The 13,683-nt window shown below is 38.9% G+C and overlaps 1 protein-coding gene across 2 annotated transcripts in view; it reads left to right on the forward strand.

Moving 5' to 3' along the window:
* The window catches only part of ndrg2 (NDRG family member 2), a 40,707-nt gene that overhangs the window by 8,581 nt on the left and 18,443 nt on the right, over positions 1 to 13,683 (forward strand). The window contains exon 1 of one of the 2 annotated variants that reach the window (XM_019354073.2): positions 6,566 to 7,166. The exons of the other annotated variant lie outside the window; for it this stretch is intronic. Within the exon in view, the coding sequence (XP_019209618.1) occupies positions 6,992 to 7,166 (175 nt within the window). The 5' untranslated portion in view covers positions 6,566 to 6,991. Of the gene's footprint in view, positions 1 to 6,565; positions 7,167 to 13,683 lie in introns of those variants that run through there. 2 annotated transcript variants of the gene reach the window in all.

Below are 13,683 nucleotides of genomic sequence, written 5' to 3' on the forward strand. Positions count from 1 at the left end.
CAATTTCCATGTGAGGGAACGAGCACTACAGCGTGAATCTTATTTAGTAGGGAATAATTTAGCATAGTAGCAGCATTTACTGATTTGTACTTATTCCAGTGTAAGAGCTCAAGCAGCCATTAGTAACTGTTTACAGGATATGCTAATCAATGAAAATTTGACACCTGCTGTAATAATAGCTCCAAATCAGTCATTCCTCATCATGTCAATTTTTCTCCAATATGTTCTGTGACAAACAGACACAGTAACGAGGATGAGAAGCTTTTTGGCATACATTTATCTCCTCAGTCTGCACATCCAATCTATTATTCACTTAGTCATATTTAATTTAACTTCATAGTCAACCACAAGCATGGTAATGCCCTCATGAAATGTTCATATCTGAGATGATAATGCTGACTGACTGATGTCATTTCATAATCTTTCTGCGCAGCCGTTACTGTTGAAATTCCTGCTGAAAGTTTTTATTTTGCAAAGGAAAAGTAAACAAAAGGGAAGTAGGCCAGTAATGACTAATTGATTGAGAAGTAGGCAGCTGTCTTCAGTGTGACTTTTATAGCAGGCAGTTTTTGGTGATATTGTCACTGCTAAATCTCTAAAAAAAGAAGCCAAAGCTTCTCTGACATTAACATCAGCACAAAAAACTGTGCACTGGGAGCTTCATGGCATGAGTTTGTCATGTTGGTAAAAGTCTAGTATGTAGGTTGTATTTTTTTTCCATTTAGAATATGTCTTTACTCTTTTTTTTAAAGAATTTGTTGTTCTACTCTCAGTTAAAGGTTTTGTAGTTCTTAAGACAGTGTTTTAATGAATGATTTCAAAAACTTGTGGAGAGTCTTTGGGCGAAATGATGTTGAATGTACTGGAGGAGTGTTTTGGTGTCCTCACATTTTTGGCTGAGTGATGTAAGTCACTTTTGATGTCCGCATTCCATTTTTTAAAATTGTATATTAGACACTGGTGATCTGACATGCTTACATAGTAGGCAGATTGTTAGATTTTCAAATGAAGAATACAGATTACCTTTTACTTTGAAGGCTCAGCTGCTGCTAATCAGCTAACTCTGTCCCATCATGTTTTCTTACCTGCAGGCTAGCTGTGCCACTGTTGTTGTGCTCTATTATATCATTCAGATCTAGTCATTGTCACATCCTGTTGATAGGTTCCATTGTCTTGGACTGCAGTTGGCGATGATAGTCCCTGTTCTGCTCTCCAGGCTCTGTGGGCGTAGCAACACATGAAGAAGCCCTCCACTTGGTGGTGGTTGTAGCTGGAGTGGCCCACCATTTTGCCAGAGATCTCTCAGAGAGGATTAACCCAGGGGATAAGTGATTTACTGGAGAGGTAGCTGAATGATTCCAAGGACATCAGACAGGATGGCGACGAGTTTGCTTTTTAGCAGCTTTTAAATGACGAAAAATAAATACAACATCTCATAAACAAGTATCGAGGCTGTTCAAACCTTTCTTTTTAACCAAAACAAGCAAAAGTGTGATTGGCTGCAAAGTGATTTGTAAACAGAAGACAGAAATTAAAGATTCATATCAGTTTAAAACATGATGCAGAGATGTGTGTTCGACATTTACTCTTAAAATAAGGTGATGCGTTTTTTTTATTGAGGCAACTGTGGTTTCAATTTTGCAGGGAGAACTGCAGTTAGATGATTATTCTGCCAAAAGAAAAAGATTACGATGTGATTGTTTGGCAAGATTATCTTCCACTGTTTAAAGAAAGAAGCATAAATCCAGAGTTTAAAAAGTGTGTAGAGTAAATATCCTTCAGTCAGCCTTTGAGCAAGGCACTGAATCGCTCCTTGAACAGACGTCGGAGGCCAGAAGTAACACTTTAGGGGTCTGAGCTTACGAAACGCTCCTCTGTGTGTATCTGCTACTGAAATCCGCTAACCATCACCAGGCTATTTATCTCCATCAGCTCTTAGCCAATTGGTCCAACATATCAATTTACCCTAGCTTGAAGGTCAATTATTTTGAGTGTGTGCCTGATTGCATGGGTCTCTGTGTGTCACAGGCTTGTCTGCTTCCTGGATCAAAACAATTGATTCTGCCCAGTCTTTTTTTTTTAAAGCTGCTGACATACACTCACAGACCGGACCTGCACAAGATGAAATGCTGTCTGTGCTATAGTCACATCATTATTCAAGCTAATTACTGGTTTGCTTCATTTTTCACTTTCATACTTTCTCACAACTATTGAGTGAGCAAACTAAAAGCCTTTCAGTGGACTTCCAGCGCTCTCTGAGGGGTGAACAAAAAGATAAGCGATTCTGAATTTCACAGAAGAGAAAGAAAAGATGAAATGCGTAGCCTCCACTCACATCAATAAAGCCATTAGCGCTTATGTTCAGTGCATCAGACGTCTTTGAAGTTTTTCTTCATTTTGGTCATAAATTTGCCAAAAACATTTTTGCCATTACTGATAACTGATATTGAAAATATTATTGATATTTGGAAGGTGACATTTTCAAATATTAGCCACTGTACATAAAAGCCCAAATAGCAGTCCTGATGCGATGGACCATTTAGACTTGTGTGACTGGGTTTGCAGAAGTTTTGAGAGCTTCTAGAGTAATACGATGATTTGTCTTGGTTGATAACTAGACATGCACCATTTGACCAGCCAGGGACCAGAATAAGATGACTTACAGTGTTCTTGATTTTGTCAAATTATGATGTCATTTGCAAGAATATTGATACAAAAACTGCCATCTTTGCCTCCTCCATAATTTCACACTGCATCATTGCACTCAAGCACACATCTCCTGCCCTTGCTAACGGCTAAGTAGCTAACGTTGATAACACTGAACCACAGTTTAGAAGGAATGTCAGAGGTCAGGAAAACTCCTGTTTCACCCAAAGTATTAAACAATTATAAATGTTAGCTGTTTGATTATTTGCAATTACCTGAAAGCTACATTAGCCACCTGTTATCATTAACCGTTGGATAAAAGATTATTGCAGGCTGCATGCGTACATTAGCAGGCTTAGGTAACTGCTGCAGTGGCTGTCTGGCCTAGATTTTGTCCCAAAACATTTTCTTCCTATGAATTTGATAACAATACAACAAATCAATGATTATTTGTTGTGTTTTCTATTCATCCAGTTATTAATAATAATGACCGAAATTCAAAGAAACATGTACAACTTTAACAATGATCTCTCTGAGGATACGATCTGTGGTGAATACCCTTTTGTCAGAGCGTTTAATCACCTCCCAGGACAGATATGCAGAGCCTGGATGTCTGCATGGAGGTGAGATCATGATGGAGCGAATAATAGGTGTCCTGAAAATGAAAAGAAGAAGAAAAAGAACTGAGCTGAGCTGCTGAGTGATGGACGAGTGAGAATTTGAAGAGACAAGGGCCCAAAGTGGTCTGTTGAGAGACAGCGAGAGAAAACAGGCTTTTCACATGGGATGAGAGCGAGCAAAGGCTTGGCTCAGCGAGGAGACGAGGGGAGCTTTGGCTCCTCTCCGAGTCTCCATGGTGGCTGCTGTTGGGCTTCCTTTCTCAGCAGACAGTCGTCGCTCATTTTTTCCCTCTTTTTCCTGCTGTTGAACTGCTTTTGGTCCAGCAGACGTAGCAACAGACCCCCTACAAAACATCTAAATAGTTTAACTGACTGCATGAAAGTGGCCCTGCTTTGAAATGAGCAGAAGTCACAGAAATGTTTACAATCTAATTCTCCCTCACTGATAAAGTGAGCTTTGATTCTTGTGGTTTCAAAGCACAAATTGAATTATTTCCCAATCAATTACTCAGACCTCAGGTTCACATATAACATCATGCTGAAATTTCTGCAGTGTGTAATAAGAAGACGATCTAATGGATCCTCTTGCATTTTTTCATGTAGGTATTAGGCTAAAGCAGCTTTAAAACTAACTGAATATAAAATTGTTCCTTTTTTGCACTTGCATGCATGTTTGAGGATAGAAAGAAAGTTTCAGAGTGACAACAAAACTCCTGAAAGTCACTGTGTCCGGCCAGAAAAAAAGTCCCTAAAATAGACCTCGCCTCCCATCGTTTCCACACGTCAGGTTTTCTAGGCTATCACTAAGAAAACAGGTCTCGATCTCCGGATCTAAGTGTCATTATAAATCAGGAACTTCACCTCCCTGGAGCACGTTTCTGTTTTTCATTTCTGAGTCATTTCAAAATTCTTAAATCGACTGATTAAAAACGACAGAGTTTAGATTACATAGACTCATTTGTTATTTTGTGTTGCGTAATAAAGACAATAAAGCCAAGAAAAGGGAAAAACTTTCCAAAGCAAACCTTCCCAGTTATGTCAGCATTAGCTGAAATATTCTCTTTTTTGCTGTAAAGCTGTCAGATTTTGGGAATAACACGCATATTCATGTTAGAAGCAAAACTTTACATAAAAATATTTCATAGTGGCTCCTAAAACTTGATCTTTTTATTTTAAATGGAGGCCAAAGAACTCTGTTTAAAGCTGGTCCCTCCATGTGTTTACCTTTGATATATGAGTGTGCAGAATTATATAAGAAAAAAGGGATCCAAGCACACCCGAGGAAGAGCAGTGTGTCACTCTGCATATATAAAACTGGAAAAGCGGTACCCAGGTGTGACAGCAGTGAAGTATTGCACACTAACGTGATTTGTTTCAGGACAGAGGACAGATTTGGTCCTCAGAGTGTTTATGTCCTCAGCACCTGGGTCTCTTCGCAGTGCAGATTTGTGTTAGCAGGGTGATAAATGTGTGGGATTGCATTTTTTTGTGCATGTCACATGAAAACTGCAAATCTCCAGTGACTTTAGTTTGAAATTGCAAAAAAAAAAAAATGGGTCAAAAATGTGCTTTACTGCATTCAACTTCTTTTTATTTCTTGTGAGATAGTTTACTTTTACTCCTTTTGACTTTTTTTCTGTGTAAGGAAGAGTCTGCTGTTGTAAATCTTTTATATAAATACAATGCATCACAGACTGTATATAAAAGATTGATGTAGCTTTTTGACCTGAAAAATTAAACCAAGGGTAAGTTCCCTTCTCCCCAGGAGACCTACTCCTTACTGCCTGAGTCGGTTACTTCAGGGAACCGACTGAGTTGACTATGGAGGGTATTTGAGTACAGTGAACTCACTGCTACGTTCAAGAAACCAGTTTGAGACAATCTGAGCTTTGTGACATGGCGTGTTATCCTGCAGCCATCAGAAGTCTTAAATGGATAGACATGGGTGGGTGATATAGCTTTATTTAGCCTTGCAGCTTGCAGGCAGCATCATTTATTAGTGCAAGTAAATGAAGGGCATTTCCATCCTTCTTTTCCAATGAGCTGCTCTTATTAGTGACACACTTGTTAATTTGAAGCGAGACTCTATTGAAAAGAGGTTCAAGCAGCAGCAGTATTACAGCGCGACAGCCGTGACACAGCAAAAGTCAAATGCAAGGACATCAGTTGCCTAGGTAGTGTTTTGCCTTGAAATTTTAAGTAAGAATATAAAATAGCTGCTTAAAACTTTTGTAAAAAGAAAGCAATTTGCTGCTTAAAGCCCTGTCGTTTGGTTACATTTGGGTTGCAAGCCGCCAGCTTCCTTATAAACTGTAGGTGCTAAAACGTCACCTGTAGCTGACATACAGCTCTCGCTGTCAGATATGCCCAGGCTTATCTTGTTGTTGTATGCATCAGGGAACGTTAATGCATGGTGTTGCTATAGCAACAACAGAATGAGATGACAATTTTATATCATGTAAAAATTGATTATTGTGGAGGATGTGATATGGCATAGCAGTGTTGGGGGTTTTACTCAAGAAAAGTAATGTATTACACCTTACGTGTTATTTTTCTTAAAAGTAAAGCATTATGTTACTTGATTAATCACCGGAGAAAGTAATTTGTTACAAAACGTGTTACATTATTTACTCCTCAGGTTTACAATATAAACCTGAGGATACATCGCCGCACCGACACAAAGCTCTGCTTCTGTCCATATCGCTGCTCCTCAAGATCCATATCGCTCCACCAATCTCCTCCTGCTGCACATAAACTGAAATCAGCTGGTTGCGTTTGGTAACACAAGTAACAACATATTTGTATCTTTTATGTAATTACTGAGTTTAGTACAGTAAAAAGTTACTGAACAGGTCTAATGTGATTACGGTAACGAGTTACTTTGTAACTTTGCAACACATTACACCCAACACTGCTGGTCAGAAACAACATTCAGGTCAGCTGTGACATTTAAACACTGCTCATTTGGTACTAAGGGGCCAAGAAAATAATCCCCATACAGCATTACACCTCCATAAACCTGCACTGTCGAAGCAAGGCAGGGTGGATCTATGCTTCCATGTTATTCCACATACTGACCCTGCAGTAAAACATGGTCAAACATGTGACTGAATTATAATTTACTTTGAGTTATTTATTTGACTGGTAGATTATTTCCGCCAGTTAAAAAAATGGTCTTAAAATCCTCCATGAGTTTGAGCACATGAAGAATGCTGTTCCTGAGTCATATTTCTCCAAACAGCTGTCTTTTTTTTTAAATGTCACGAACTGTGAAGAGATAAATATTAATCCCTCAACCTCCTGCCACTCATCACCCTCTCATTTTTCATCTCCTCGATAGCGACGCCTTCACACGTTGAAGCGGCCGCATATGTCCGCCAGATGCCACTGGTTTAACCTTTCAGAATTTCAACCTTCAGCCTACATTCCCAATATAGGTTACCTTAAAGCTCAGCGCACTACTTTCAGTGTTTATGTGTCTGGGTGCGTGTGCGAATTTGAGTGTCTAGTCGCCCCTTTTTGTTCAGAACTGCAAACACTGGTGGCAGCAGAGTGAGACCAAATGAAAGAAAAGAGGGTGCCAGTGGAAACGTTTGCCTTTTTTTTTCTTTCCCACTTGCTGTTGGGTGGTGAAAGAGACAGAAAGAGGATGGGAGAAATGAGACAAAGACCTGCAGTGACGCAGAACGGGGAGCGATTATTAACAGGAATCGAGAGGAAGGTGAATGACAAGTCAGCATCGTGGCCAAAGATGGATGGAGAGTGATGGGGAAGAGTATAGAGCTGTGATAAAGAGAGAGTTTATATTAAGAGAAGAAAGAAAGAGGGCAGATGGAGCGAGGGAAACTTTTCCTGTTGGTCAGCAACTTGTTCTCCCAGCTCAGCAAACAAAATTTGACGGTTGGTGATCGATCAAAAAAAAAAAAAAAAAAATCAGTACTTTGATGTTGAAGCTCTTTTATTTGTCTTTTTTTATGTGGATGCTTTTACTCTATAAGATTCTCTGTTTTGTTTACGATATAAGAAAAATCCATCAAATTGTTTGTTCTGATGGCACGAGTACAAGCTTCTGTGTCTCTAACTTTGCTGGCAGCTGAGTCTGTTGGCAAAAGCTTTTTACTCTTGCAGTGCCGCAACCTCCATTTATAGATACGCATTGCTGTTTGCTGACCTTGTTCACATGATATTTTAATGTTTTCTTTAAGTCAAAACGTTGAGAAGATGTGATTTACTTCTAACTTGCTGTGTGGAAAGGTGTCAGTATAACCCAGACTACACCTTTTAGTCTTCCAAAGGAAATATGAAAAGCAGCAGGGATTGAAAATGATGCTGAAAGAAAACAGGTCAGTGGATATATAGAGAAAGTCTTACAATGTACTGTAAACATACCAGTATTTCTCGAACCTCATTGTTAGAAGGGTTTTTTTTGGCTTGGGAGGTTTTATGTATTGTGGACAAGTTTTTTTGCAGGTCAGCTTTCATGGACACTAAAATGTGCATTCAAGCTAGTAGCACATGCAGCTGCACTGAAGCAGGAATAGGCTGAAGTTTCATAGTGCCTAACAATGTCAGCATCAGGTGCATACTGCTAGAGGAGGCTTGAAGTACTCTGGTTTGTACTTTGCATGATTATGTTGTTTTTTGTTCAAGTGCTGGCAGTTAGTTTGGTACTAATGCAAAAGTTGAGTAGGTGGAAAAAGATGAGGACGGGCTGTAGATATTAGAGTTGTAAGTTTGCCAACATTTTCTCTGATAATGTTTGTTCCAGAAAACTTTTACCGTGCCAGGATATTTATCACCATTATCTCCAGGGAAGTAGGTTATTGTTATTCTTTTAGCCCACATTCAAGTGCATTCAAAGCTCTTCTTTGGCTGTCGGCTCCCTTTAGACGATCCCACTTTGCTTTAGTGATGTTGAGGTCCGAGCTCTGGGGAGGCCAATCCATGACTGACTGTGTTCCACTGTGTGTTTTTCTAACCAGATATGCTTTCTAGTACTGTGGCAGGGTGTTTGGGGTCATCGTCATGTGACAGAGCCTCCAACGTGTTTTACTGAAGGCTGTCGACATTCGCCGTTGTACGTCTCTCCTGACCTCCGTACTTAATCATGATGATTTGAACCAAAAATGTCACAACTGGGTTCATCATTGCTAATATACATACAGTATATAAGCAGTGTGTAAAACGCTGACACAGTTCTAGGAAATGCCTGATGGAGATTGTTGCTGCTAAAAGTTGTTCTTTGAGGTTCTTAATTCATGAGTTCATTAAAAAAGTATTTTGCTGTTAGTTTACTCAGATTGTGTCTGTGAATGTGACTTAAATGAAGACCACATTTTATTATGAATCAATATAAAAAGTCCCAGTAATCGCAAACAATTCACAAACCAATACTGATCCATTACAAACCCAATGATCTCTAATAACCCACAGGAACAGCTCAATCAGGCGATTTCTCTCTTTTAACGACATATTTTTCCTGCTTGGAAAATTCAGAAACTCATTTTTTACTTCAGGTTTCATTTTTTGTGTTGTTTAGTTAACCTCCCCAAATCCCAAAGTGGTCACAAAGGCTTTTTAGTGAAACCTCACTAGTATTACGTAGCTGCAATCAACCTTTACTGGCAGCCTGAATCTGAAGTCACCGCGTGGTGACATTGCATTGTGCTGAAGGACGAAGAGATGGAGTCAGTGTGACAGAGCAGGATGAGGAAAAGAAGGGGGGGAAGGGAGCAGGAATGACAGCAAGGATTGACAGAAACCCAACGTGACACGCTGGACCGAGTGGGCCCGCTAACGGTAAACAAGTGAGCTGCCATCGCGCTGCATGATTAGGAATGCGTATAAAACAAGGTTGGATTCATTTAGTTGAAGCAATTATGTGACACAACCTGATGAGACAACGAACCTGTTCTGAGCAACAAATAAACCAAGCAGCTGTTCTCTGATAGCTGCTGGGTGGAAGCAGAGTAGAGGCAAATGAAAGGCAAGCTTACCATGCTCCCTCACTTCTTACTCTTCATGCAAATCTGTCTGTTTCTCTCCATCTTTCTCTTTCTCTTTCCATGGTGACAGACGCTGCCTCCTGTGCAGTTTAGCAGTTATCACACGCTCTAAAACACACTGACCACACTGACTCGGAGAGGCACAGATACAGAAAGATGGATGATGGAGAACAGATTAAGATAGTAGAGCATCGGGAAGCTGTATATAAAAAGTGTGTGTATGTAAGTGAGATCAGATTAAATCTAATAGTGAAGTTACATGAGACGTAATGTCCATTTTTCCTGATGTACAAGGTCGTCATGTGACTGTTTTTGGCAGCTTGTATTCTTGAAGACTTTGGCTGCAGATCATTTAGATTCCTTTACTACTGGCTGCTGTGCACTATGTGATGTTTCAGCAGATTTTCAGCCACAGCGGTCTTTATGCCTACAGTGCTAAATATATTATCTTTAATTGCTCCCACAGTGTGTAATTAAAGGCTCCACATACCAGATTTTTGATCATTTTGGACAAATATGGTAGCAGACAACTATTTGCTGATATAGAGTCGAGCAGTGGTGTGGTTAATGGAGAGTGAAGATCTCTCTAAGTATGTTGTAATGAGAGTGTCTCTGTTATATGCTGTGGTAGCTGTTGTTGCTGCGTGAACAATCAGGCCTTTGCATATTTATAAAATGACAGCTTGCAGTCCAAAGTGTTCAGATGAGATTTTGCTCCAGTGAAGAAAAAAAACCTCACTCTTTGATTACAAAGACCTCCAACTAAGAGAACAGCCATCGGTCCGGCAATCTTCCCCAAAACGAAAAAACAAAAATAAACCCAAACAACACAAAAAACAGTATTTACCAGCTTTTGAATTTACTCTTTTGTCATAGCAAGTCTAGAAGACCTGTCACCACACTGATGTCCTAAATGTGTTCTGTGCTTATTTTATTCATTATTCAACTGATTAATGTTTGACATTGAGCATCATGACTCTTTAAAGTTGTACTAATCTACATTTTTGCATCAACAATGGAAAAACGACTGCATGAAATATGAAAGACATTTCCAGCAATGACAAACCGACAGAGAATTAATTATCACCCAAATGCAGTGAGCAGTGGAGAGCAAAAGAAAAAGGAGCTGAAGGAACGCCAGACTAAAGGCCTCCACATATAAAGAAATCCGATACACATTTTTTAGCTAATCAACATTTCAGACTTGTATTAATAGATGAGCCTCTTATCAGACAGCAGTATTATTTGCCATGTCTCATCAGATGCTCACCTCAAAGCCAAAACTGGTTTAACTTTGCTCCTGCTTGCTTTTCATCACTAAGATTAGTTTTACATGATGCTGCTGTAAATCACAGAATTTCACTTGGTCATTTTCTGTGTGTGTGCGGCCCATTACATTAATCAAGTGCTTTAGTGCTAGGAATTCTGTGTTAGAGCTCGTCTGATTTATCATGCCAGCATTGGTTGATATCAGCTATTTGCTGATCGATCAATATCAGGATTTATATGCAAATATGAAAGGTAAAAAAGAAATTTGAGAAAAACCCTTCAGCCAAGTCTGGAAAAAAACTTATCAGTATCTATATCGGAATATGGAATTTAAAAGTACCCAGTGTCGACTAATCCAATAATGTCCTATATCAGCAGTCCCCAAGCCCCCAAGCCCCGGGCCGCGGTCCGTGAGTCGTTTGGTACCACGCCGCGAGAGGTGAGGCTCGGGTGTGAAATGTATGGTTTTCAATGTTTTTATCGTTAACTTGGTTTCCCTGGGTCTTTTCCCGTGTTGTAGTTGTGTGTCTTATTTTGAAAGAAGTATTTACGTGTTACCATAGCGACTAGAAAGCATTTCAGGAGGATGCTGCTAATAACGTTACACATTTATACAGTGAATTCACATTTATTATATTTACAATATGCCACAGTTTTTGTCTTGGTCGTATCATTTTATTTTGTTTTATTTTTCCGCGACACCTTAAAAGCCGGTTCGTGAAAATATTGTCTAACAGTAAAATCGGTCCATAGCACAGAAAAGTTGGGGACTGCTGTCCTATTATTCCTATATAGGACTCTGATCAGTCAGTCAGCAGATCTATCAGTGGGAAAAATGACGTGGTCTTAGAGCTCTTATAGACTTTGTGAGAACTGGGCCAGGTTCATTTCAGGCAAAAAAAAAATGTTCAGGTTTTGATGCACTGAGAAATGTATTTGCTGTCGTGCAGACACTCTTTTTCCAACAACTGTGCATTTCATCAAAAGCTTTTTGGGCCAGTGAAAATCATATGAATGTGGTGGTTAACAAAGACCAACTCTATTATTCATATTGTAAGTTTCACATTCCTGACGTAATATGGTGATGTCAGGCTTTAATGTAATTCCTACTTTTTAGTTATGGATTACTGGTTTAACTAAATGATTATTGATCTTGCAGGGCAATAAATGTAAAGCAATCGTTGCATACAGAAGTCATGTTTGTGTTATATAGGGTATCTGTCTTTGTGCCATGGAAAAGAATTCCTCTGCATGGCTGCTAGTCATCTCTTTTATGCAGAAACCCAATACTTTCAACACAAGTGGGATAATACCAGACACCTATTAATAAAATTAAAGACTCACAAAAACAAATATACTTTGGGGGCATATCAGGACATGTCAGACCAATCATAATAGAGGGGAGAAGCTGTGGCAGAGTAATCTACATATCAAGCAGGACAGGATTAAGGCTAAGCGTAGTCATAATGTACAAAATTACAAAACAGAGATTTTGGGCTTGTGTGTATGTGTTTATATCGTCATTTCAAATTCCTAAATGTGCCTTTTTTAGGTAACACACTTCACTAACTTGAGTCCTGTCCTGTAGTTGCATTTGGGATCAGGTTGTTTCTCCATAGAATATTCCACTTCTGTTTATAAGCCTCTCAAAATAGCCTGTTGGGGCCCCTTTTATAAATACCGTAGTATGCTTAAGACTCACAAACACCATTTCCTCTGTCATTTCAGTCAGTGTGGATTTAATGGCAGTGAAGTGAAAATACCCCAGATAAAGTAGCATCTAGTCCAAGTGCTCACATCCTGTATTTGCATCAGTGCATGTGTTATTGTGCCAGATGCTAAAGGCATAAAATCCCCAGTGAAGCAGTCAAAGTCTTTGGTAAAGCCACAGTCCAGAAACAGGCTTCATATACCCGTTGGACATCTAAGAGATGGGGGCGGGTTGGGGAGCTTAGTCTTTAGCATTTCTGTATTATTATTTATTTATTTATTGCCTTTTGTAAGATAGCAGCAAAATTAGCATTCTTCTGATGTTTATACAAATTCCCAGACCTGCATTAAAGTTGACTAAAGTGTATTCACATCGATCTATCGAGTATTACAGCTGCACGCCTCCTGTGTGTCTCTTTTCCTCCCTTATCATTTTCAGGATTCACACAAAAATACATTCTTTTAAAAAATGTGAAAATCACTGATGTGTTGGTTGTCTTTTTCTCCCTTATTGTCTGTACAAAAAAAGTCATTTTTTTGCAATACTTCCAGAACTATCTGCAGCATCCCACTGAACTTATGGTCGAGCAGAGCCAGCGGTATCTCAGGGTACATCGCTGTTTTCTTGTTTTTAAGTACATTGCTTGAAACTTAATGATCAATGATGCCATTATTTCTTTTTCTAAAATTACTTCTCACATACTGATTGTATATTATAGATCTGTTCCTATATATTGATAACAAGAACAATCAACCGTACTGATTAATGCCAGTGTTATTGGCGATTATTAGCTATTTCCCGATTGATTGGTAGTTTTAGCAGCTGACAAATTAAAATTACAAACCTTTCAGCCACATTATAAGTGTTGATCTTCCACAGTTTCAACTTCTCTGCTGGCAACACATACATTGGGAACAAACACAAGTAAACAACTAAATAAATAGCTACACTTAACAAATAGTAGCGACATCTGTTTATGTTTTGCATTTCTAAGAGAAAAAAAAATTGCTGATAAATCAGAATATCAGATTTTCAAATGACCAAATATTGGTACCGATATCGGTCTTAAAATTCTGTATTGATCAGACTCCAGTACTTACCCAGAAATTTTCCCAGTATCAGTTGAACTCTAATTAAGACTAACCTACTTTCTTTGTCCCAAAGTGTAATTCACTGAACATATGTGGCTGATTAATCCGCTCACTGCAGTCTGTTGGTGTTCTTGTCTTTAATTATTTTATTGCTCTTTCTTAATAATCTGCCTGTTGAATTGTATGTTCGCTTCAGTACTGCCTTCATTGTAAATTGATCGATTCTTCTGTGCTAATGGCCTAATTTATGTTCTTATTGATTAATTAGCCATTTATTTTCTTCATTAACTGACACTTTATCTTGTCAGACAAAATTTCCATGTAAATAAAAGGAAAGCAGC

Source organism: Oreochromis niloticus, linkage group LG3 (genome assembly GCF_001858045.2).
Source record: "Oreochromis niloticus isolate F11D_XX linkage group LG3, O_niloticus_UMD_NMBU, whole genome shotgun sequence".
Lineage (NCBI taxonomy): Eukaryota > Metazoa > Chordata > Actinopteri > Cichliformes > Cichlidae > Oreochromis > Oreochromis niloticus.